The sequence below is a fragment of the Gasterosteus aculeatus genome, chromosome 13 (genome assembly GCF_964276395.1).
Source record: "Gasterosteus aculeatus chromosome 13, fGasAcu3.hap1.1, whole genome shotgun sequence".
Taxonomy (NCBI): Eukaryota; Metazoa; Chordata; class Actinopteri; order Perciformes; family Gasterosteidae; genus Gasterosteus; species Gasterosteus aculeatus.
Genome location: NC_135701.1, coordinates 8,418,278 through 8,445,969, shown reverse-complemented (window position 1 = coordinate 8,445,969; position 27,692 = coordinate 8,418,278). Strand labels below are relative to the sequence as shown.

Genomic DNA, 27,692 nt, shown 5'->3' with positions numbered 1-27,692 from the left:
ACATCTATATGTCCCTAAGTCCTATACACAGATGTTCTTTTATATCTCATTTAAAAAAAAAGAAGATCAAATCGCTTGTCTAAGTTGTTCTTATGTATGTCAATGTTCACAGTACCAAGCAGACAACAACATGCAAACATTGAAATAGTCATACCGTCTTCTAAATACCATTGCATTCATACATGTACATGATAAGATTTAGATAAGATAAGATAAGGTAGGATGAGACAATCCTTTATTAGTCCCGCTGCGGTGAAATTCAATGGATTTACAGCTCTGAAGGGTAAAGTGGAAACAAGAGGCATAGAAGAAAAACAAGAGCAAAACAAGTATTATAAAATATTCAGTAGTTAAGATTAAAAAAAAAAAACAAGAATCCACAATGACTGAAATGGGATCTTATACAGCCATTGTAACCTTTATTGCACAGTGTATTTATATTGCACACGATTTTAAACCCTTTTACTGTGTTCATTTCCAGCCCATGCAGAAATCGTTGCCTATATCGGCATAAGTGTACAGCAGCACTTCGGACTCACTTTTATCCAAGTCGTTTGGTACTGCTCGATCAAAAGGGAAACCAAAATGACGTTCACTTTAAATGATTCACCACCGTATGCTTTTATTTTCATGTATGTGTATTTGTAAGAGATGGAAAATCTAAAGAATGTTTTGTACCGTCATGTTTTTAGAAGACTGAGGCATTCAGCACTGACAACAAAAGCAATAGTTCAAATCAAATCAAAGATTAGTATTTGAGTAATACAAATGCAAAGTAGCAGGAATCACTGCCAGGTGGAGCTCATGAATTGAGATATTTACTGAACTTCTTCATGTATTATTGGAAGGTATAATGTTCTTCAACAGCCAGATATCGAGACTCATCACTGCCTTTCCTTCTCTAGATATCCGCGGCATTGAGGATTTCCTGGACCGGACCTCTCAGCAGGGAATGGACGTTTCTCTTCAGAAGGTGGAATCTAACATCAACATGATGATCACAAGTCTGTTCAGAACAATGCGCGTGGAAGAGCTGCATCGCTACAGGGACACGCTACGCAGAGCCGTGCTTTTCATGAGCCCGGCCACTGCCAAGGCTTTTATCACAGAGGTAAGGAGGGGCTTTTTTGTTCCTTATTTCTCAGTGAATTTGGGAAAAATATATATATATATAATACATTTTGAAGTTGAGATTTACAAAAAACGTTCCCATACACACACGCACCTGTCATGTTCTTTATCTGTGCAGAAGGACACAATTAGGCGAGTTCCTTTTGCTCTTATACACAAATGATACGAAGGTCATGGTTGGAAGCAATACGCTCCTGTATTAGTTATGAATTTATAATCTGAAGTGATAGGATGGGCCCTAATCCTGTGTGCCATGTTTTCATCTTAGTTTAATTAAAAGTGACCTCAGATGGAGCAATCACAATCTAATTTGGCTAGAAGCGTGACAGGGAGGGGGTGAGAGATAGGGTGTTAATGTGTGTCTGCCGATCCATATGCATCAGTATTTGCGTGAGTATGCTCCTGTGTGTTTTCTAGTCTCGGTCATGGAAGTGAATCATAGAAAAACACTGAAGTCCGCCCGGTGTGGTCTCCAGAGGAGCCTACGTAAAGGGTTTCTTCACCAATATAGCACATGGACTCAAGACACAAACTCACACCAATGAATGAATGATTTTGTTTGTGAAGGTCAGGCCACTTGCCTCTTCACACATTAAGCAGCAGCACAGCAACACGGTGATCCCTCGGAAATTGAGGAAACAAATGCGTCTTTATCAATTATTCATTGTTCAATTAACTCTGATCTGCAGTAGGTTGTAGGGAAATTGCTTAAGCTAGACAATTATACACTGTGGAAGTTTCGTCCTCGTTTTAGTGTGTGAGTGGAACCCAAATCAGTTTTCAGGAGTCTTTTTCTTTCCGGGAAGGTTGACCAAGCAGTCCTTTAATCTAATTTAGTAAGACATCAAGTACAGAGGGGTTTCTAAGATTAAGCGTCAGGAGATGGTAAAGATGGGTGGTTTAGATTTATGAACACATCCCTCTCTCTCTCTCTCTCTCTGGAGATGGTGAGCAAGGGTAAGGGAGAGAGACGAGGACTGAAAGACAGACCCAGACGGGCAAGGAGACATAGTGAGACAGAGAGAGAGTACTGGGACCTTGTTTTATCTCTGTGAGAGTTATTTGCGAGGCCATTTGTCAAAGACATTAGGCGCTGATGTAAACTGCAAGCTGTTCTGAAATTGAGATACTTGGCAGAAATTGGAGATTGGAGATGTTGTGGACCTTCGAGAATGATGAGCAGACAGAAGGGAAATTATTGAGAGAATGCTTAAATTTAACACCACTTAACCTTATCCTTGATGGTTATGTGCTTAAACTGAAAGTTTCCAGTCTCCAAATAATGAAGTTAAGCAAGTGAATACAGGAGGGATGTTGTGGAAGTAATCCGGGGCATTAAGGCAGATCTTAAGGAGCTAAATGTGGTGCTCAATCATGTAAATCAACTGCTGCCCCCACATTGATGCAGGCCACACGATGTTGGTCATATAGGTTGACGACATGTATCGTTTTGGTGGTTCATGGTTGTACATGTAAAGACCACTTATGCAAAGCTGTAATATGCGGAAAGAAGGGTTTTGGTAATATGTGGCTTTCGTATCCCTGCTGTGATGTGGGCTCAGAAGGAAAAATAGTTCAACACCTGCTGGATTCACAGTAGAATGTCTTCCACGTTGCACATCCATGCAGTTCACAACGCAAACACGTGGACATACTCCCAGAGCCAACATGCTTAGTCAATGTTCCGCATTATTTAACATGTACTTGCTCTGCTGCTTTCCTTTCAGTCTAGTACACATGTGTGAGTGCACCATCCACTTCCAACGAGGCTCCTCGATGCCACATATTCTTACCACTTTGAGTGGCTTTCTTGCCCTGAGACCATTGTCCTATTACAAACATGTCGTGAATTTTGAATCACTTTCCTACACTAACTGATCAACATATCAATGAGTGGAAGAAAGCATTACAATTGTTGCTGTGGGCTTTTTTCAATGCTGAAATATGCCTGTGATGCAAAGTTACAGTGAGACAACACATTAAAACAGGGAATCATTACATAATTCTATAACATCAGCATACAGTAATACATATTCATGTTCTCACCATGAATTATACATAAGCTGTAACAAGGTTATCAGTAGTAGTTTTTAAAGTCTGCAATGTCAGTGTTTATTCTTGCCAGTTTATTGCAGTGGGATTTGAGGAGCGAAGAGAATAATACTGGATACAACCACAGCCTTCACCTATTCTTGTCATTCGTACCATTAAATGGTATTTATAGGACGTTGTGTTATCAAGACACCGTCTTATCCATCAATGTTTCTTGCCACTGATACTTTTCATTAAATAATGGAGGATTTAATATCATATTAACATAAGTATTCATCTTTGAAAATCGGACCTTAAACATGAGTTGGAAATTAACTCAGTTTGCCTCTCTTTCTCACGAACACACACATAGGATTTCAATTAAACATGCAAAGAAGTGAATAAGTATGAATTTTGCCATTTGATCTAAAAGCATTAAAATTTCAAAACGTTGCCATTTTGGGACTATTTTCACTTTAACTGACATTTCTCACTTGAAGGACCTTCAAACGGGGAGGAGATTATTCTACAGATGACAGATGTTGCAAATGATACATGAAGAAAAATATTCAGTATAAGACATTTTGAATAATACATTCACTGAATATGGCTTTTATCCTCTGAAAAAGTTTTTTTTCCCGAATGAAAGATGTTCTTCTCGTTGTGCGGTGTCTTTCTTGCTTAAAAGAACCAGAAAATACTTGAAGATAGTGTAACATTGTTTACGAGTTTATTAACCCACAACATCATAAAGTTGTTTTACTGAATGGGTGGAATTTGGTTGTGATGAGAGGTTATGGAAAACAAGCATCAGCTAAATGCTAAGCAGTACTAGCAGCCTATTATAACAATGATTTGGGTGGTTGTGAGTAGAAGGAGAGATATAATCACTGCCCACCTCTCAAACATGTGAACATGCCTTATTTCAAACACAATGCTATTTAGTATTTTTCCCCATCAGCGTATTAATCTTCAAGTGTTTCTGTACAAAAGACAAATACAAATCCCTGCACACGAAGAGGCGCTGGCACGAGCCACAATAGATTTTTTTTAATTACACATTTAAGATGTGGCGGAACATCTACATTGTTTTTAATTATGTTGAATATTTTCAATTCTGTTGATTTCTGTATCGACAAAAATACATTTAACTCTATTTTCCTTTATTTTGGTCGTGGGAAACAAAGGACTGGTCGACCACCATACAACAAGTGTCAAAACAATAGAAAAAGGACTCAGTCTTATGTCTTCTTGTGAATGTAACCAAAAATAGAATGAACTATGGACATGACAGTCTTTGCTAAGCTTTCGTAAATATTCAATATAAAGTTGCATCTCGTCAGAAAGGTATTATGAAGAAGCACCAGCTGAAAATATGCTCTTATGTGTGTCACATGTCATGTGGAGAGCAATTTGCTAACTAACAAAAACATTTTATATCCACCCTCAATCATTCCTGAGGAGTCGGGATTAGCAGGCTTCTACTTCTAATGGAGCCTTAAATCAAATGTGATCCTGCTTTGCTCCACTGCCATTGATGAATATGGATTTTCTCTTCAGCTTCTGCGTGAATTTTCCAGAATTTATAATGAATTGTCTCTGATTCATTTGGGCCCCAAGAGCCATGCAATACATGCTGGTGAGAGATAATGTCGACTGTCAATTATAGTCAAAAAAGGAATTAAGTTTACTGCAGGATGAATATTATATTGTTATATATCATTTTGCATGACATTATATTGTATGAAGTTGTATGAATAATTAAAGCTAGTTGTTTGTAGCTGGGGATTTATTAAGACAAATCTATCTAAAGGCGATGATGAAGGTGATTTAATAACTTTAATAACGAGTGGATTTATAATCTGGTTGATTGATAAGTGCTGAGGACCAAAGGATGGAATGACGGACATAATAACGTGGACAGCAGGCTATAAAGACGGGTGATGCAGGAAAGTAAGTAGATAAGTGGAGGGATCAACGGGGGTAGGTGAAATGACAGGGTGAGGTGGAATAGGGATTAACAAAGATTAAGGGGTCTTGAATTGCTTTTATTAATGGGCTACTTATTTTATAAAAACATCAAAAACGAATGGACTTTGTATCACCTAAAATACAATATACTCAGCGGTTTTCTTTTTTTTAAGTTAATCTCCAATTAATTCTTACACACATGACCCAGACCTTTATGGCTTTGAAATTTGATCTTCTTACTTGGTAGAGGTCTTTGGAAAAGTGATTTTGAAGGGCAAGGCAGAATTTAGGGAGAGATAAGGAGCGCTAAATGGATGATGTGTAGTGTGAAGGGCAAATGAATAGAAACAGTTAAGAGGGATGTTGATGGGAACAACAAGGATGGAGACTCTTTTGTTGAGAAGAAAGAAGAATCAATAAAAGAAGACAAACACGGACAGAAGCAAATATCCACCAGAGTAAAGTGCTGCGTGCTCATAAAAGGCTTCTGTTTTGTAAAAAGTGCTTTTTTTGGATTGTGTTACTAAACACACTTTTATACTATTTGATTAACTAATTCAATTCATAAATTAATTAAAGTATTCATTGTTTCCTTTAAGCACAACGTTAACAGAAAGTAGCTATTCTAAACATGCACAGCAAGTTTCACAGCAAATTGTATTGCACAGCAAATTGTATTCCAAAAATACAATTATGTATAGTTTTGGTGTGTCATATGCCAGCTTCTCGCACACACATTTGAAAGCAGCAACCACGGCTTGACCAAGATTTTTGAGAGATGCAGAATCTTCAATAAGGAGAATCAAAAGAAAAATAATGTTCAATGTTTTTGTGAAGTAATCATCAGTCCACGTTATATTTGTTTCTTTTGAGGTGCCAGTAATCACATTAGGCCACCAAAGACTCCTAAACGTTGATGTTTTACCTTGTAAGAGATATTAGCACTGGTCATTTCAGCACTACCACGTGTAGCCAGCTGTTTTTTTGACTTGAGATATTTACTTACAGTAGGTGGTCTGGATGGAAAATGGGATTGTCACCTGTTAGTCTGCAAGTATAAAAGCGGGATGTGTCTTGTTTCTTCAGAGTCAGTATAAAGTGAGTGTAAGTGTTGGTTTGCAGCATACACACACACACCCATGGCCCAATAGGTTATTAATTTGGTACAATGCCCCTTATCAGTTTTACTGCCAAATGTTTGTTTTCTTTTCTGATTCACTAGTCTGGTGAGACATGCTGCTGCCCCTTGTTCGCCCTAATCACACACACTTTCACAGACTGATGGCAGCAGGCTTCAGCGTACGGCACCGTTCTAACCATCTGCAGTGTCTTGCTTAAGGACACCTTGACCTGTTCATTTAAGGAGCTGGAACTGCTAATAAGTGGTTCTTTAAGTTCATCCACAAACACCCTCCCTATCTCTTTGGCTCGGCCATTGTCCGGCTCATGCCGTTTATTTTGATCTCACCATAACCTGATTGTGACCAAACAGAAAAGTGTATGACAACACGCACACACACACACACACAGCTAGAGTGAGAGGCGAGGATAAATATCGGCATCATCTGCCCTCCACTTTCCAGTGTAGTTGAAAGGGCACTTCAAGGGCTTGGATGTGGCTCCCTCCTTGAACTTTATCACCAGACAGAGATGGCATTATGTTCTTATCTCAACAAACTGTGTGTGTGCAAGATGTGCGTTGACATTAAGGTTTTATCTGTGCACATGGAGCTGGAAGCACGATGATTATAGAGCATTACTGCTAAAGGACTGAAAGGTCGGTTGTTTTTTGTTCAAGTGTGTGTGCGTGCGCACCTGCGTGTGTGTGTGTGTGTGTGTAAGGAGCACTAAAGTGAACACTATTGACTGCCGTTAGGACAGGCACTAATAGGGATGCCGGTAAGTACTTTAGAGATGATACAGATTGCCTGTGTGTGTGTATGTGCATGCGTGAGCAACTGTTCCGTCTCTTCCTCTGCTTTACCTGCTACGTACTCAAACCTCACAAACGTGCAAACACACCACCACACACTTCACCGCCCCCACACACTCTCCACGCACACGAATCCCTCCAAGCATCATGCGCATCCCCACTCTTCCACCACCACGTTCCCACATCAACCCGTCTGTCGTCCCTTCATCCTCACGGGTGTGAACACACGGTTTTGTTTTTTTATTTCACATATGTGGGGCATTATGTAAAATAACGGCACATCACAACAAATTTGTACGTTTGCAGTGGTGTTCAGTTACAGACGACAAATGAAAGGCTGTCCCTCTCCTTATTGTTCCACTGCTCATGGCTGTAGCATCCTCTGGTTATTTCCCTGCTCAGTTCCTAATGGGACTCGTGCCTCAATTGAGGAGAGACAATGAGAAATGAAGCACAATGAAATCAGAAATGAAAAGGGGTTTTATGTGAGAACAAAAATACAGGCAAAGAGAGAATATGTGCACTAATGAAGGACAAATTAGGAGACTGTCATGGAGGGGAGATACAAATAAAAGGCAAATAAACAGATAAGAGCGTGACGTGTTTCAATAGAAGTCACAGAGTAGCTGTAAGTAAGTAAGACCCTTGCTTGCTCCTGAAAACAAAGTAAAAGGCCTTCTTTTTCCAAAGCTCTTTTCTGTGTCTGGCTGACTTGTTACAAACAACAGTAGCTTTTAAGTTGACGGTGGTGAAATGCACTCTGCATCTGTTTGGTTTTTATTCTTCCTGCAGATAGCACAAATATTGTCCTTACAAAAAACAAAACATGAACAGATATCTGAAAAGTAATGAATACAAAGGTATAAGTCGAGTTATGGATGCCACATGTCTTATTTAGAGTTGTTGTCTTGTAAATGCAGTAATTTATCTGGTTTTAAATAGATGTGTTACACGGATCCATTGATTGATGTGTCTGTAACCACGGTAACTTACCTAGGACAGGAAAAGCTTTTAATTTGAAAGCAACAACACAGTCTCACCCCTCAAGGGGAGGGAGGAGGTCAGACGAGATACTTGGTTTGTTATATGTCAGTCAATCTTGATTTCTTTGTAAGCACGAACGCGTTCTTCCCTTCACTGCTCACGTTTCTTTTCATTTTTGTTATGGTACTTTTGATGGTCCTATTCAATATCACACTGGATAATCCCTTTAAGACGTGCCGACTGCAGCTGGAACTGAAGACTGTATCGGAAGGAAAGTTACACAGTCCCATTTCCAAAGGCTGCGATCCGTGGCGACCCTCTGTTATGTGTGGACAGGTGCTCAAAGATGAGAAGTTGTTTATCAGATGTTTATCTGGACTGTTCTTTTTGTCGCTCAAAGTGAAAGCCACCCATCCATTTGGTTCTTTATTGATCAGTCTGTTTGTCATGAGTGATATGTGAGAAAAGGTTGGACAGCATTTTACCGCTAACTTGTAACTTCCAGTTGCATTCCAGGACACTGTAACAGCATTTTAAAAAGGTACGCAACGAGCCAGAAGGACGAGTAGGAATCTGAAACACAAAAGAGTCCTTCTAGTCGGACGGTGGGTGTGTAACACCTACAATTTCTCTTTTCAGTGTGTACTCGAGGATGTAGCTGTCCCTCGTTCTCTCAGAGCATGTAAATGATGCAGAACAGGTTTGCCCACATGCAGACTGTTATCTCCTCTCTTGTGTGTCTAATAGACTCAAGGTTAAACCGCCTCCTTCACGTAAAGCTCAGCAGGAAATCCAAGAATTAAATGTTTGGATCATTTTTGGTGCCAAAGGTGAAATTTCTCTTTTGTTTCTCCACTTTGGTTTGGTTTGAGGCCCCATGGCTTTGATTTTGCAGACATTGCATTGTATCAGAGTACATATTATATTACATATAACAATGCTCTTAGCAAAGAGTAGAAGTTCTCCTTTGACAATGAGTATTTACTTTTTACCTACAGGGAACTCATGCGCAAGGAAGGCCTGGACGTTTATTGTTTGAAATGTCATTTCTTACTTTTGTACAAGGCTTCCTCAAACCGAGAGCCGATGACGGATCATAGCTCTGCAGCTCCGTCGAATAGGGGGAATAGAAGAACTGCCCCGTTAGAGAAAGCTGAATTTTGGTCCACTAAGGATCAGGAGTATTCACCAAGATGCTCGACAAGCACAGTCGCAAGCGCAAACGAGTTAAGAGAAGGTTGTCTGTGTGTCAGTTTTTTGGAACGACTCAAATGCCTCTTTTTAGATGTTTAAGGTTACTGTCATGATAAAGGGGGACAATATTAGTATATATGTTACTGACATAAATCAGGATGGCTAAGGATAAAAAATAATAATAATTCCAGAATTGCCTGAAAAGAAAGCACTTAAAGGTCTCCGTACAAACATGGTGATATCGGGCAAAACACACATTACGTGGAAGCAATAATGTACATGTGGTTGAGACTTTTTTTTTTTTCTTCTGAAAAGTTCAATTTGCATCAGTAAAACATTAGCGAGGTTGTTGAGACTATTAACTGATCAAAGCAAGAACGGCACATTCATGTCAAAAGTGTTTGATTCATTTCAACTGAATTAAATATGCAATTAGAAACTCAATTCTACAGCTGAAATAATTCCTTTACAGTGTTAAATGCCATTTGAAATGGTCTAATAATGTTAAGTCGTTTTATCATTTGAAGCTAAGAAAAAAATAGAAAAAAAACTGATTTAAAATGACCTTAATTATGTGAAGCCCCCATCAGCCCCCAGAATTACCTGTAAAACATGAGTGCACAGAGGGGTCAGCTCCTCTGGCTGGCCACTTTGGCATATGCCTCAACCCCTGGAGGCCTGATCAGATGTGTAATTGAAGGCCATAACAGCTGCTACCCGCCGCCATACCCAGCTGGTTATTCCCTTCATTGCTCACCTACTCAAACCATTCATCCTGTGACACTAGTACGACCTGCCCCTCCCAGTGGTAACTGCCCAATGCCCATGTTGAAAGGTTATCACGCTGTGACTTATAGTGACCCCCGCAAGCAACAAGTGGGATTTTTTGATTGCAATGTGCTTTCCTTGTTCTTTTAGCATTGGCGAGGAATGGCTCTATTGTTGTGACTTTGATTCTTACATCGATTAGCAGCTCTATGGACGCAGTCTGGCTGTTGACTCACGAGACATCATTTATGCTTTGCGGTCATTTTTTTAGAGAAATTATGCAGCTGAAACACATTTCACCGCAACGCTTCATGTACGACATGTATGCAACTTTGAACTATGACGCTCCACACACGTCTCTGGACATCACAATGTCATATATGTTTGTGTATATCACCCAGTTCTGGTGTGGAACAGATGACCCGCGCTGTACTTTCCACATTGTGCAGTCAGGGATTTGGAGGGATGGAGGGACAGTTGGACTAACTGCAGACAGGGCAAAAGAAGCAGAGGAATCATTGTACAGTACTTTGGGTCAAAGATTAGTCACCCATTAGAAGCACAGCATGCACACACGCAACACACTCATTCACCATTTCTACTAAACACACGCGTGTTCCAATGTAAAGGTATCTTCTTTCTCTCAATGTGCTGGTCCATCCATCTCCGTCTGTCGAACTTTCATCGTCTCTCACACACACAAACGCGTACACACACACACAACCTTTCAGTTTTCATCTGACCTCACCCCAGGCAATTTTAGTTGGTGTGGTTTTTGACATTGTAGGGCAGGGGTCAGTCTTTTAATTTACCTTTGTTCTGCTCTCTTCTGCCCTGCTTTTCTCAGAACTGACAAGACTTTCATCCAACTGGGTCATTGAGCTGACGCTGGGTGTTTTCCTCGTTCTTGCCGCTTTTATTTTCTAAACATTTTTTACAAAGGCCAATTTAATTATGTACTGTAAATATGTTTTTCTGTTCGTTTGTCAAATATTCTTGCTCATCATACATTGTACAATTAATATAAATCCCACTATTGCAGGATATGCATCGAATGGAAGAGTCATATATAGTTGAGGATAGTGGCTTATGAATTAGTTGTATTGTAAACGTATCTACAAATAAATAATTTGTTTGTTTGCTTACATTGAGTCACTAAACGCCTTCCAACACAAATTATAATGGTATATAGTAATATTATTATTCTAGATCTTAAATTCAAATTCTTTAAGTTGGTGGTGGTTAGATATTTAATATGGTTCATCAACATGCAAACTCAAATAAAAAACCCACACACACACACACCGTGTGTTCAGGCCTCTAAAGACCGCTTATTCTATTTGTTCCAGCCATTGATCAGTTTATATCTAAATGTCAGGCTGCATATCGTCATATTCGCTGGGGCTGCTTGTGGTGCAGATGTGCAATTGTAAGTCCATTCTTGTGTTTGCCTCTGTGGATTTGCGGTCTGATCAATAAACTGAAGGGTTGACATTCACACAGAAACACACACTCACACGCAAGTCTTGTGTGCTTCTGTGTACACACATACATAGAGCAAACACAGAAAGAAACACACTCAAACCCAGTTCAGGGATGATGGATGTCTCGCATGTTGGCCCTGTTACCCTTTGACATCGCAACACATGGTATCAAAGCCCTTCATTGTCATAGCGTTTTATTATATGTCATCCAGGAAAATTGGAGAGGGTTAGGGTTAAAACTGCATTTTACTATTTAAAGAAAACATGCTTCATACATGACAGCTCTTTGTTTCGATCAACACACGGATGATCTCAGCAGCAGCAGAAACATGATCTCCCTCCAGCCAATTAGCACACGGCTTCTCTGCAGCACCGACACAAAACAAAGTTGGACTCGAGCGGCTCCCCTCGGCCGTAGCCCTTCAGCAGCACCTGAAGGTCCATCGGTGCGCGCAGCACGCCGACCTCTCCGGCATGTTTTTCATCCGAAAGTGTATGATTGATCAATAATGCTCTTGGTGGGCTCGGTGAGGCCTTGTCAACATGAGGTTTGCTGGCTTTTGTTGAGTGTGGCGGCTCTTTGTTATTTGTGCGTGTTCATGTGGATCGGGCCTTTTATCAGATGGTGTTTGCAAAGAGGGAATGTTCTTTACCAATCACAAAAAAGAGCACACACACATAAGTCAACACACTTGCACACATGGACACTATCTGGTGTATTCCATTACTTTCTTTCTCTCTCTCTTTGTCTCTCAACCCTGCTTTTCTCACCAGCATACAAGTTCAAAGAGCGTGGATCATTGGTGTGTGACAACGGCTGAATCCGTCTAATTAAACAGACGGTGATTGTGGTGATTTGGAGTCATTAGTTTTTGGGAGGAATTACACAAGGCTTTGACACCCCTCTGACTCATGTCATGGTACGGTCCAGTGCATCCAAGACCAGTATTCTAAAACATTCCCAAACAAATATCACTTTTTGCACGGTGATTCTCCTTAACTAAGATTTTCCTTTGGTGTTTTCAAAATATTTTTGGGGGGAAATTCTAGGGACACATTAACTTAATATCACATATTCAAAGAGGTGTACGAAAATCTTTATTCAAGGACGGGCGGGTTACTGTATGTTTTTGCCATAATCCAATGCTTATTATAACAACTAATAAAACTATGATTGATGTTGTGGACATGGGTATAAATTTGCAACTAACCAATTAACCATTTCATTGCAGTGACATCAAAATTAGGACTTTTCAATTAAAGTCCTCCTCAGATCCCAGAAATATATGAACATTTGATTTGATTGGCTGTGTATGTTTGTTCTGAGTTCTGAGTGGGGGGGAATATGTTTTGCTTGTAGCTGCTCCTGGCCATGTCCAGCAGTAGCATGTCGTACTACACAACGGCATTGTCCATATACAGTGTCTAACAGAACTAGGCCCTCAGACACAGCTGTAACATCCCAAATGTGTGTACCTGTTTTTGTGTTGGGTGAGTTAATGTCTCTATGTCACAAGCAGCTATCACTCTTTCTTTTCATGATTATTCATCAAGTGTTTTCAGTGCAGGGTGTATTTCTTGCTACATGGCAGTTGAAGAATAAACAAAAGCCTTTAGTTTAGCAGTTTAGCATCTAATGTGCTAACAGAATGCATGCCAGTGGAGTGCTTTCTTGTGCATGCGGGTATTTGTATTTGCCGGTTTGCGAGCCATCAATCAGTGCTCAGTGCTGCTCTGCAAAGTATGGAAATCCTCGGAGCGTAATGCGCCTCATTCCGCTTGACATCATTTCTCCGCACTCACACGCTCTTGACATTAAGTCCCGCGTTCACACATGTGTGCGGCAAGTTGGAGGAGTAGCAGCAAAAGTGAAATGCTGCAGTTTTGTTGAAAATGCATCAGTTAGCATGCACTTACAGCTTCATTCTATAGGTGAAAAGTTTGTTCTCTTTTTTGCGTGGCATTGGAAAGGTTTTACTGGGTTCTATGACATCCAAGGGAAAGATTCTGTCGTTAGGTAAGAGAGACTGGAATGGAAGAGGAAGGTCCAATGAGGTTTCATAGCGCATTGATTGATAGATGGGACAGTTTAAGTGGGGTCATAGAAATCTGATTTTAATGAAGTTGAATATAGCCTTTAAAAATATAAAGCAGTGGTTCTTTGCCCCTTAGTCGCCTGACAGTTTGAGTGCCTCACCAAAAGAAAGTTTAAGGTTCCCGATATATTTGTCCAGCTTTTCTCTTGTTTCACGACATAGATTGTTATTATTATTATTAGTAGAACCAAACTCAAACACCTCAACTTACCACGCACATATGGAGAGACAGCACTTTTTTCCCTCACATAGATTGGTGCATAACTGTATAACAGAGAAAATAAAATGAATTTTGCGGTGGTGTACACCGCATAAGAGTCTGGACTGTGAATGGAGTGGTAGAATTGTATCTGAACGAATGAGCCTTCACATCTTGGCCTTGCGTGTGAAGCTTTCGGAGTTCGGCGCCTGGGCTGTAGGCTGTTTGCTTGATTCAATCACAAATAGTGCATGAAATTAAATTACACAACTAATTTTCAATTAAGAGCCATTTACTCAATAGCAACGCCCACTCTCCCCCCTCCAAGCTTCCCCCACAATGTACTTATGCAATAATATGCTTTTAAATTCCTATTTCTTACACTCTCACACACGAAAAAACAAACAACAATATGCATGAACACACTGTGTACCATCTAGTGGATAATAGCGCCTATGCATGTGTGATGTGGCTTGCATATTTATGTGCGTGTCTGGGAATGAAATGTGTGTGCACGGTATCGTTGAATCGACCCTTGTCTTGTCAAGTCATGCCTCAGCTCGAGTAGCAAACCTTGACCCTCAATGTCAGCCAACAGCAGGCGTGTGCCAGAATCAATGATTTTCTCTTTGTCGGACTCTTCCATGAGTGACATTTGGACAGAGGTCAGTACAAGAACAAAATGGTGTTTGGCAGCACGGCTTCCACTCGATGAAACCCACACGTGATTTTCGGGGTGCAGATCGGTCTGATTTCAATCTGGTGCTTTCAGACTTTGAGAAAAGGCTCAATCATATTGGCACTGAGTAATTTGATTGGTCAACCACTGCAGAAATGGTGTCAGAACGTGAGAACGGAGCTGAAACTCTGCTTCTGTCATGCTTGTCATGGAGGTCAGGAGGCTCTGTGTGGAAGCACTAAGGGAACAACACCCAAGTGAGTGACGGCGCCCTGCCGGGTCGGCATTGGGTTTCTAAAAAAGACTGCTAGTAGTTTGTTAGCTTGTGTGGACGACCACGCATGCACACAAACAAGGCAGTTTGAGATGTTAGATTTGTGCTTGTGTGCCTGAGAGAGATATACAGATAGACAGTGAGTGTATTGAACGGTTCCGACCCCTGAGGAGTCACGTCTAGTGTTAGGAGTCTGCCCTTTCGCTAATTAGCTAGGAACATCTGCCCAGACGGCTGCCAGAGGGAGGTAACAACGGGAGAAGGGGAAACACTAACCGACACTTGCCTCATGCGAAACACCTTTAGAACACACGTTTACATTATTTTACATGGAGATCGGCTTTCACAAACGAAGTTGAAATGTTTCAAAAGTTACTTTTCATCGTAACCTTAATGAGCACCAGGGGATGAGAACAAAACAAGCCGGGCAGACAGATACAGAACGGAAAAAACGGCATGTCGAACCTCTTTTTCTAGTGTCTTGTGTTTGTCCAACGCTCCAGTGGAGAGAGATAGAAACAAAAAGCGCCACAATCCCAGTTGTTCTCTTCCTCCGTTTCTGCTCCTCTGCGTGGTGGCCATGTTTCCTGTGGACAAAGTGTTCTACGGGAGCCGCTGAGGTTACAATGATGAAGCTTTATGAACACGGCGGGAGATTAATCCCCTATTAGACACGCTCTGGCAGCTCTCTCCAGCTGTTGCCGCTTGTTTACGGCTAAAAAGTGTTTTATGACACACGGTGCAATAGCCACCTAAACAATTACAGCAAATGATATACGAGTGGCTCTGTATTTTCTTTACAGCTGAGGACGGGGTGGGGGGCAATTAAAGGACAGCACAGGCGAGAGGTTGAGAAGTGAGGAGACACAACAAAAAGGGCCGGGTGCGATCGACAGGCAGCAAAAACAAGTGTTTCTGACATAAGTCGAAAAGCAAGGTTGAGCCGTCATGTTCAAAAGTGAACTGAGAGATTCACTTTGAAATATATGTGTAAGTGGATAAAGAATGATACACATGAGACCATAGAGGATATTTTTCCTCTGAAATGTGACGGGTGCTTTTTTTTGCGTTGCAGGTGGTGGAGACCAACCTGGTGGCCTTCGATTGTCACTGGATCCTGATTAACGAGGTGAGTGCACAGGCAATGATTTATGGATCCTGTAACCTTTAATTCACTTTATTGGTTCAATTATACCAGGAATATATATAGAACCGCTCTAATCTCTTCGTTGTATTAGATATTTAAAGGATAGAGTATAGATTATAAAGTTGTTGACTTTTTTCAGTCAGTCGGTCCAATAATTATTATTTTTAGTTTATTATAGTGAGCTCCAGCTGCTGCATCCCTTGGAATAATGTTCATTACTCTTTAGAGATAAAGCCACTGTAAAACGTCAGAGATGACAAAGGGACCTGGAAAGAACTGCTTTGGATAAGCATATATTCCGATCCAAATCAAGGTCAATTCAAATTCAATTTGTTTTGAATTTGCTTTCTGGATTTATTAGAGCTGAAAGAGAACTGAGAGTTCACAAAGTGACTGAAAACTGATCATTTTCTTTAGCTCATGTTATATACTTCTCAGTAAACTCAGATTCGTACAAACCCAAGTCTGCAAACACACCCATGCACACATCCAAAGATGAACGGGAGGTGGAACGGCAAACCTTAGTTTCTCACTCACTGTTCTATTTTCAAGTCATCGCCTCTAATGCTGCCGAGTGCTGCGAGGATCCGCATTGCTTTTACTGGCTCAGATATGCAAAGAAATGATTTGTGTTTGAAACCAATGTTACTATGCTTGACACGCATTAAAGCTGCAGGGAGAGCCAATCATTCTTTTCTGATGTTAGGCTTGTGACATCAAGGTTTTTATTTTTGCTCTTTGATATGGATGAGAGGCTGCAGCAGCATTGCCACAATCCCCTCAGACAACCCCCCCGGTAATTTATTTTTTTACATTTCCCCAAATGCTAATACATTCAGAGAGTGAAAGGAAAGAACGGGACCAGCCTCTGCACTTTAATGTAGATGGTGGTATAATCTGTTCACTCTGTATTAGTTACTCTGCTTCATAGAAGGCCTATTATGCCATTTAAATGTGTCTCCTCTGCTAATTGAAATAAATGCCAAACTTTAAAATGCAGAGATTTTCCATTCCCATGAAAGAATGTGGTCTTATATTTTCTTGGCAAAGTTCTCTATCATTACTCAACTGCGCGGTGCTGGTGGGCTGAATTCAGATTAAACGGTCCAATAGACTGCTTCTCCTCCCGTCAAGCATCTGGTATTGTCTAACGCTCGCCGGGCATCCCGGCAGCATGGTTGCTCTTTGCTTATCTGTTTTGGAGGCCTGACACGTCATCCTGCAGCCCTCGTGTGTGTCTGACAGCAGGCCGCCTGTGATACTTTCTACCTGCTTCCTTTGAGAACTCAATGGTCAAATGCCGTCTGGCGGGCCAGTGCTCCCTCCGTCTGTATGTTTGAGCAATGGCAGCCCATCACTGAAGTATGTTTCCTTTCTATTATTGCAGATGTAGGTCATATACATGTTTTTAAATAAAATGCCTCCTTGTCTATGTCACATAAAATGTTCTGACCTCAAATATTCACATATTAAGACACAAGTCACATGTCTTAAAGGAGCAGTATATGTGATTTAGTGGCATCCAGTCGTGAGGCTGCAAATTGCATCCAATCGAATACCGCTTTGCTCCCCCATCCATTTCCAAGTTTGTTGAAGAACTAAAGTGACCGTAAGGTGAAAATGTGAAAGACCCTCTAGTAGAGTGAGTGTTTGGTTTGTCTGCTATGGGCTAAGATAGAAACACAGCTGTTACACATAGTAGAGGACTCGCTCTCATGATGACAAAAACACAGCAACTCTTAGTTGCAGTTGATAATACACAAATAGAAAGATAATTATGCATATAATATCTTTTATAATATGTTTTTAATATTTTAGACACACATGTAGAATAGACACACATGTGTGTGAATTCTCATGCTTTTGGCATTTTGCTGTCACGCTCTCTTGCTTCTCAACCAAATGTCACGCCACAGTTTAAGATGTCATTTCAAATACGGCAAGAACCAGTAAGTAAAGTGAATATAATGAAAGGAGACTAAATTGGGTCATAGGTGGAACAGAAAAAAGGAAAAATTTCAACGGCTAATCTCCACTCTGCAAACATGCTATGGCACTTTCTAAAAATGTTAACTTTGCAGATACCTTCACCCGCATTTCAATACCCAACACATACTTGCGTCAAATGCTATCTAAGTAGAAGTATTGGCATTCAATGTTTCTTATGAATACATTTAAAAAAACAAGCCAACCAGAATCAGATCGCTAGTCACAGGTATTAAGCCTAACTGCTTTTACCGTAATGTTTTTCAACAGTAATTTTGCCAAAATAGCTTGAAAGAAAGTGGAGCTGAATACATGTGTCGTGAAGTGGAAAATGAAAAGGGAGATGGAGGCAAAACAGACATGCGGATGTGAAGGAAGGAGAAGACAATCATGGTGGAATAGAGATAGCTTATTATACAATCCCCTTCTTTTTATTCATTTAAACTCCCTAAAATGTCTGACCTCGACTGTACTGACTTGTATCCATGCAAAGTTTGTCACTGGATAAGTGTTTCACATTCCTCCACTGAAGGGTAACATTTTTAGTTGTTTTTTTAAATCTGAGATTCAAAAGTATCAGGCGAGCTCGATTTGGCACGCCGCAAATTTGAAAGCCAATGGACGCCGAATAAGCAAAACTGGATGCCAATTGACAGTCTAAGACACAGCACGCAATGTCATCACAGAGAACAGAGTTTTCATTAGCATAGTTAAAGTGTTGACAGCAAATACAGTTTAGTGTGCAGATTGAGGATGTTGAGCTGCCTTCCAAAATATACCAAAGAATCCCAACTATAATGGGCCTCTATCTTCTCCTTTGCCTGTGACGCCCCCGTCTTTGACTTCACGATGTCATAGTTCTTCTCATCAAGATTGAAACGTGGTCACAGACTGTTCTAATGTAGGAATAAAATTCACACAACTGTCTTTGTGGAGTCCCGGCAGCAGAGTGTTTTAAAATAGATGAGCAGCCATCATATTTTGCTTTACCTAAAGTCCTTTATTACATGTTCTTTGGAGAACGAACATCCGTACGTGTAAAAGTGCTCTCCGTCCCTGTGGTTTATTATGGATGAGGGGGCACAGTATGGTTGTCATAACCCTGCTTTATCTACAGCCGGCAGTCAGACAGCCCCACTGAGGGGGAGTTCACAGTTCATAATTGATCATCCTTTCCTTCCACTATCTCCTTCGTTCTGCTCAGGCTGAGGAGCTGAGGATGAGCAGAAATAATAAGGGACACTCGTGGCGTTTCTTTTTTTTTCTCTTTCTCTTGAGTTTGGAGGATAACTCCATTAGTGACCTCACTGGTTCTCAACGTCTTCATGGTCTTTTCGTCTTCTCTCATAATATCATTTCTATTGCCGTCCAAACAGTTTGCTTCATTATTCTCTTTCTCTCATTTATGCCTGTTTGTCTCTCAGGGGAGTAAGTGCATGGCAATGAGATGAATCAAGATTAGGCCTTTTCTGTCATTTTAGCTCTTAGCATATCAGTCCATGATATGCTAAGGCATGTAACTGAAATTTTGAGGATGTTCATGCTTTGAATATGATTGAAGCATCACATTTCTGTAAATCTTTTGTTAAGAGATTGCAACAAAAACCCTTCGTACCATCTCCACAAGCGAACAGTGGTCAGTCACTACTTAAAAACGTACCAAAGGATCAACATTAAAGTAATTATAGCCTGCAGTTAGCTAGAGTAAAAAAAAGCATTCATATTTACAGCTCCAACGCTTGCACAGGGACAGGGAGTGAGCTAACACTCTTTCCACAGCTGGACGTTCCCCAGTACGACTGCAGCCATCTAAGACTGCTGCTACTAAGCGGCTCTCCTGCAGCTGTTGGATGTTTTTTTTATCTTGTTGACAGCGAATGTGACACTACTCCTATCCAGATGTCCCTGCATGGTCTCGGCATCTGAATCAAAAAAGTTTGGAATCACAGTTTTTAAAGATTCGACAGGATAGAAGATGTATTTAGTGTTTTATACTTAGCTCTGTAATCCATCTCCACGTTACTTTCTCACTGCACGCACCTGTGTCAGTGAGTAATTTAACAAATAAGTTTTATAAATGACAAAAAAGATCTGAGTCTCCCTGCACTATAACTGTCAAACAGGCACTCGATGTGAAGATAATGCACGATCGGCAGAGGGAGGGTGTTCATCTATTGGCTGAATAGATGCTCTGTGTGGGGAAGCTCAGCAAAGGAGACAAAGAAGCATCGGAGGCATTCGTGGAAACTCATCAAATGTTTAGGAGAGTAAACAATATGCCTTTTTCATGTTTGTTTTGAACAACTTTGAACCTCTTGATACAAGCAAATCAGAGGGTGTGGGTTCTAAGAACAAAGTGCAGAACCGGTAAGAAATAAGGAACAGGAGGAGCAGAAAGGGTTGGAAAAGAAAAACTCCTTTTTTTCACCCACATCCATTGATACTGTAAGAAGAGAAAGGGCAGGATTTAGTGTCTCCAGGGGGGGCGGAAGATGCGGGGGGGTAGAAAGAGCAGAGAACAAAGTACGCCGGCCAGGCAAGAAGTGCCAAGACCAATTGAGCATGAGGGATGTGTTTTTGCTTTTGACTCTCATATTCAAGTAAAACACTAAAGACAAAGATTTGCCCTCGGGGGGGGGATAACAAAGAGGGAGGTGATGGCTTGAGGTTGATGGGGGGGCCTGCAGACCAAAACTTCAAGTTTATGAGTAAACAACTCATGAGTCACTCTATATATGAGCCAGTGGGGGGATTGGGGGGTTTACTACTTACCTACAGTCTCTTGTTACATGTAGTGGGACTAGTTGCACACATTAGGGAGCCCCAAAAGCCCCCCCCACACCCCCACACCCCCTCCCCGCCCCCACCAGCATTACACCAGGTAGGGGGTTTGATGATGAGAAGGATTAAAATGAGTGTTACTTTTGCACAAACGCTTATTGGGACTTAATGATTGATATGAAAACCAGACAGATGTGGTGATTTGTGTTGATTATGGATTTTCTCAAGCTGTTAATAAGTCAATCAGCTGTAATTATCCCATGCCTGTTTAAATGGTGAAATATTTTGATTTTAATATTTGGTCCAGATTGTACCAAACCAAACTGAAGCAGACAGCACACGTGTTTCACATCTTATATTATTATTATTATTATTGTTGTTGACCATGAGGGGTTGACAATGAGTGGCATGAAGAGAATTATGGGTTATGACATGAAAAAGGAGCAGATTCATAATAACAGTTAAGTGTCAGCTTAAGAGCTTGTGAGACTTGATATGTGTGGTCATGTCACCGCACGTGTGTGTTTGTATGCGTGTCACATTTATTTACCCTCAGCCGTTAAATGGCTCAGAGCTTTAAGAGGCATCACTGAAAGTCACACTGGGTGAATTCTGTCCCCAGTTTGTCCCCACAGAGACAGAGAAGAAGAGGCAAACAGGATGTGACAAAAGAAGGAAGACACACAATCGGCAGTTGAGAGGACAAATCTCATAATGATCTTTTCCTTTAAAGTTTCAGCGCATCTGTGTGCGGGCGCATCTACGTCTGTTTGAGTTTGATCCTTTGGATAGGGCACTACCCTTTGCACACCCTTCAGTGCCCGCTGTGAATTCTAATTCTCTTTTGGCCGACAGATCTGCGTTTTTAGCAATTTTCAGGTTTTCGCTCTGTCCTATGTCTTTTTTTTGTAATTCAGTTCCCTACAGCGTTCATGTAAGCAACTGTTTGGGATTTCTGCCACGTTTTACCCCAAAGTCCAGCAAATACATAATTTATTTTCTTCTTCAAGGCATAAATATCCTTTTCTTCTGCTATCACCTGTTTTATATGATTAAATTTAATAGCAGAAACCTCAGTTTACATTTGCATTTCAAGAAAATGTTAAATTTGAAAGCAGCGGGGAAAAAAGTGTCTGTATGCTCCGTTGAGTCTCAAATGTCACATACTTATCTCTAAATATTTGTATATCAACAGCTGGTTTCCAGAGCAAATGCGTATGTTCTCAGAGCGAGAGCCATATTTCAGCATGATTAATGCTGGAGAGTGCAGCTATACCAATGAAGCCTGTATAATACCACCTCTAATCACCATTGATCACATCCCATGAGGACTCACTTAACGAACATTAATTACATTAAAATGAAATCCATGGAAAAAAGTCAATGAACCGGTGGTACCTATAGCATTACCCCTCAAGACTATAAAGTGTGTGAGGGCTTATTTATGTATGTTGCACAAATTAAACAGAATCCAGAGGGTTCGGCGGAATCAGATCTCCTGAAAACGTACACAAAATATACACATACACTGCGCTCGCACATGCAGACAAAGATACCCACTGCATACACAAAGACACAAAGACTGGTGGCACAAGGGATCTCATCACATGACCCTATACAATCGCAGAGGATAAACAGAGATCCATGGATTGAGAGAGACGAAGAGAGATTTTGTCCTAGGGCTAAAATTAGCAATGATTCCTCCCCCAAGGACATGCAGAGTATGTGCACACACACATGCATGCACACAACACACATACACCTGCTTTTACTTTTCTCTTTCCCATCCCATGTTTTGCTGATGAGATAGTAAATGTTTTTCACTATTCAGTGAGGCGATGATGGGAAAAGTACAGCATATGAAATAAAACCTAAACCACTTGAAATATATCGAATGCATGAAAAACATCAAGTTTGACAGCGAGGTAAAATGTTGGTTGTAAGTGTCCTGCAACAACAACTGATGTGATGGAGCTGTTGATATTGATTCTTCTCTTTCACCTCTTTTGTGAACACTGATCATTCCCCATCCGATCCCCACTGCCCTCCTCCTCCTCCTCTGTCCACCCTACAGGAGATCTCAGACTACGACTTGCAGGAGTTAGTCATGAAGTCGATCGGTCGGTTGACGCTGGTGCGCCAGACGTTCCCCATGCCTCAGAACACAACTCAGCGCTGTGTCAAACACAACCACAGGATTAACACGTCCCTGTGTGACCTTAAAAACCCCAAAGCTCAGCAACTGGAGGTGAGTTGGTCTGGTTCGTTGATATGTTTGTAGAGAAGTATTTATTACCTTAGAAGATTGATATTTTTGTTAAATTAAAAGAAGACTATTTTAGAAGTATTGTTGAAGAAAGCTGAATGGAAATATTTGCATGATAATTGTGATAATCGTTTGATAATCTTCCAGGAATAAAAGGTGGTTGGGAATGTTGAAAAGATGCTCACATGCCCCCAATAAAGCTTTAAGGCTGGCGCATGCTTCTGCGTCAGTGTATTATCATACACTTTATTGTCCCGTGCATCGCCACTGCTGCTTTTCATCGCGGACACATTTGTTCCGTATTTTCCTCCACAACTCTCGACCGGCAAACCGGCGTTTGCGGCGATCTCCTTCCGTGAATCCAACCCGCTTCTACAACACTCCAATGACGGCGTGTATAAGCGGTCATATTTACGCATTTCTTCCGACAAAAGTTTTTTAATCTGATCCGTTCTCTCGTAAACATTCTTCGTTTCTATAATGGCGGTACCGGGCTATGAAAGCGGAAATGTGAGACTCCGTAAAGGATGTAGTCAGCGGACCAACCGCAGCCCGGTGCGCTGCGGGACGCTAGAAGAATGGCTCGACACACGCAAGGACGCAAGGAGGTGTGAAAAGCGACGCAAGGGACACGCAAGGGGCTCTGAAAATGCAGAAGCATTAAGTAGGCTTTAGTCAATATATCAATGATGGCCAAAAAGCCAAAGCTGCTAGTGATGTGTATAGAAAGCGGCTCTGGAACTCCATGTTGTCTTTTTAAAAATGGCTCCACAGTCTTGTGGTTTGACATTTCAACATATCTCCTGTTCCGAAAAGCTTCCCAGCGCACACGGCTGTAACAATTTGACATTGTTACATCTCATGCCTGCGAGGTTTTCTACCAGCGACAATATTCATTTTTTAAAAATCTGACACACACGCGCGTATATTTGTTTTACTCAGAACACACTATTCATCCGACAATCACGGTGACAGTTTGTTTTTTTTCCCCTTAAGGCTTCCACAAATTTCTTTACTTCACTAACCTGTCCCTCAGGGTGGCAATATGTATGCAATTATCAGCCCTTTCTGTGTGTATGTGAGTCATCAAGCTGCCATCAGCGGAGAAAATGGAACACAATCTTACTCATGTGTCAAGACAAAAAAAAAAGTTGAATTGAATTAATGTGCTGTTGATTTATGTGGATGTGAAGGCCTTGGGGGAACACATTTGATGAAAGTTTGAAATGCATTAAAAACAGAAACATGGCCATAATGTTTATTTGGATATCTCCCTTCTAACCCAAAGACAGAGCCATCCGAGGCTTTTCAACTGATTTTTTCTTTATCAAATACAATTTAAGTAAAAAACAAAAACAAAAAAAATGCCCGGAAGGAGAGAAACCAGCTTAATACATGTGTTTTTGAAAGGTTGATTAAAGCCACTACTTAGTTTGAGCCTCTCCATACAACATAATCCCTTGTTAACTCCTGGAGGCCCAAAGCATTGGATAATGTATGTAAATACAGCTTCTAATATGAATCGAGTGCTTCTCAAATGTAAAAAACTGATTATTTCTTATGTAGAGTGCTTCCGTATTTGTTCCTTCCACTGCGGAGGGCCAAGGGTGTGCATGCGTCGAGCTATGCGTGTGCATGTGAGTGCAACACCTTTCATTCAAGGACAATGTGTTGTTGCAAGCGAGGACAAAAACACTGTTCATGCACCATGGAAAAAAAAAACCTGCACGTGTTCACTTTGACATCCTGTGCGTATGCGTGCGTGGGTGTGCTGGTGGGTGTTTAAATTTGAGAGGAAGAGGAAACGAGGGATGGGAGAGAAAGAGAAGACAGGGGAAGCGGATCAGCTCAGCGGTCAGAGAGTGGCCCAGAAGCCCAATTTCACACTGCACTGAAGCACATCAACTCAGGCTGACCACACACACACACACACACACACACACACACACTGAGTGCAGAACCCAGTGATCGTTGAAGCTCCCCTTAGAGCCGTAGACTCACTTTAATTTTCTGAGAGAAAGCAATAGGCACAGTAAGAGTGAAACTGAATGATAGATGAACAAAGATAGCAGGTGGAAGACTACCACAAAACTGAGAGATCTAAGGGACACTTTGATAACAAAGTGAGAGAAAAGGTATAAGATTAACACGGCTCTATGGGTTTCCTTTTGTTTCTGTGTCAGTTAACTGTTTGATAAGTAACAAGGAGCATATATTTTCTCGTCACTTGACAGGACCACATTTAAGATAAGCATTCTTGAAGCAGAGTGATCGAGTGAACAAACAAAACACTGCTCAGACAGAGTTGAGGGTGCTGCACGTGCACTGAATTATTGTTTTTGGCCCGAATGTATTCAGCGGTTTGAGTCTTCATCTCTTCTTCATTACAGGCCACAAAGTTTTCCATTGATAAAGTTACTAGGGAGAATATTCATTGGTACAATTTGAATAGTGTTGCCTCTCTACGACCTACACAAGTCAGCAGGATGTGTGACTAATTCTCCATAAGGTGCATAAGGTTTCCATAATGCTTATCATCGTTCTCCCCATCGGCTCAGACTTTCTACCGGTTCTGTTCCCAGAGAACACCAACATAACTATATGGGGCATGTGAGTCCCAAACCCTGAAAGCTGTCTCCTCTAATAACCTTTAATAACCCAATTTATGTGGATGAAATCACACAACCTTAAACCCAACACTAGTTTTCCACCTTTTATTCGCTGTATTACATCCTCGTGGTTTACTACTGTTTCCAGTAACCTGCAATGGAAGGCCACAATAAACGTAGCAAAGCAGTTGACAAACCAAAGGCTTAAGTGACGTTTAGTTCATAACGAGGTTTCTGTATGATTTGATTTTGACGGTAGTCCAGTTTAGATTCATTAAAAAAAATTCTAAAGGTACTGGCTGTCAGCTAGATTTAGAAATTTTCAGAGCTATTTGCAAGCTACTTTCATTGAAAAAGGCTTTTAAATCTAGTGTTCTCATAGTTAGTCAACAGTAGTAGTTTATCAACATTACTAACCCTAGCTTTAACCTAATTGGATGGCCATCACCTCCATGTCTAATTGTGTGTGTGTGTGTGTGTGTGTGTGTGTGTGTGTGTGTGTGTGTGTGTGTGTGTGCCTAGAGTCATGCGTAGGTTATGTTCTCTTTAACACAGAGACAGGAGGCTCTGTAAATCACATAACCATAGACACGGACCGAATAAGCTCTAGTCCTTATCCCCCACCCGTCTCAATCTAATTATGTGGTGCCAAGGATCTGTCAGTACGTTTTAATTAATGTCATCCTTCAGGCGTTTTTCTTCCGTACGAACGTGTGCTTTTACGTGTGAGCACAAATGTGTAAATTTGCACTAAAAGAGAGCAGTGTTTCAGGTGAAATGATAATAGTAGGGGGCAGGAAACATACTATATGCAGCATTTTTGATCTCACCACTGAAATCATCTTGTTGTTATGTTGTAGTACAGTAAGCATCTTCCCCTAACAGCATAATTGAGATAAAGTCAGATATCTGTATTCATCGCATCATCTCACTTTTCTTTCTTGTGTGCCTTCTGTCATTTATTCCTCTTCAGATCAGCAACCGCTACATCTATGATTCCGTGTTGCTGCTGGCCAACACCTTCCACAGAAAGCTGGAGGATAGGAAGTGGCACAGCATGGCCAGTCTGAGCTGCATCAGGAAGAACTCCAAACCCTGGCAGGGAGGCAAGAGCATGTTGGACACTGTCAAGAAGGTACGGAGATGCAGGCCGAAGTACACACATTAGTCGTGCCGCAAAGGAATTGAGCTGCAGTAGCAGCGAAATAATGGATACTGGGTGGCTCTGGCACACCCGCCTGAAGCTTTCTGAACTAAAAGTTGAGCTCAGTTGTCAGTTGTTTTATTTTGTCATATTAAAACTTGTGGATCGCCCCAGTTTGATCATGGACAGAGATTCAAAGGCATGACGTATGAAGGAATGGAGCGCTGGGAAACAGAAATCTATAATATCTTCCATAATAACCTTAGATTGAAAAAAATGAACTCAGATTCCGATACTCTGTTGCAAAAAAATGAATATTCATTTTTTATTTAAAAAACTACTGGACTACTGAAACTACTGCACAAAATGCGTGTTGTTGAGTCTCTTAAAAAAAAAAAAAAACAGTATAAGCTATCAGCTTTACACTATGCAACCAACAGTTAAATCCAATCCAATTTCCTTAGTAGTGGGTGTTTATATCTCAATCACCCAAAGTAATCAGACTCTCAGGTTGTGGACCGTCTATCTGTTTCACCAGCCTCGCGATGGTTGTAGGTGTGTTAGTGCCAGATTGAAAATGGCTCCCATGTTTAAAAATAATAAGAAATTAAGGAGGTTTTACGGCTCAGAAAAAAATTGAGCCTTTATTACTACAGTTGAAAAAGCGCAATGTTATGCTCGTCCTGAAGTTAAAAAAAAAAGAATGAAGGCAGCACGTATTTGCAATTCACGACAACGTGGATGCACTCTAGTTAAATCCTCCAGCTGCAGTCAATTTTAAATGCAGTGTCATTGTCTTTTGAAAGATGAAGTCCTGCAGCTGTGATTTTATAAATCACTGCTAATTCCAATTGGATCAATTCCCTCTGTTTTGATATTTTGATCACACTCCAGGGATGAAGGTTTGACTGAATGATGAAGCCAAGTGAAATGCTAATTTAGGATTAGCGCCAGACAATAATAAATGTGGCACAACGGCTTTCATATCTATCTGTGCATTTCACCTTGAGATCAG

The 27,692-nt window shown here is 40.9% G+C and overlaps 1 protein-coding gene across 4 annotated transcripts in view; it reads left to right on the top strand.

Moving 5' to 3' along the window:
* The window catches only part of grid2 (glutamate receptor, ionotropic, delta 2), a 329,591-nt gene that overhangs the window by 188,559 nt on the left and 113,340 nt on the right, over window positions 1–27,692 (top strand). For all 4 annotated transcript variants that reach the window (XR_013452082.1, XR_005713926.2, XM_040195422.2 and 1 more), the window contains exons 4-7: window positions 906–1,111; window positions 15,820–15,873; window positions 22,733–22,906; window positions 26,507–26,668. Coding sequence is in view for 2 of the 4 variants with exons in the window: in XM_040195422.2 (XP_040051356.1) it covers window positions 906–1,111; window positions 15,820–15,873; window positions 22,733–22,906; window positions 26,507–26,668 (596 nt within the window). In the remaining 2 variants the exon portion in view is untranslated. The remainder of the gene's footprint in view (window positions 1–905; window positions 1,112–15,819; window positions 15,874–22,732; window positions 22,907–26,506; window positions 26,669–27,692) is intronic.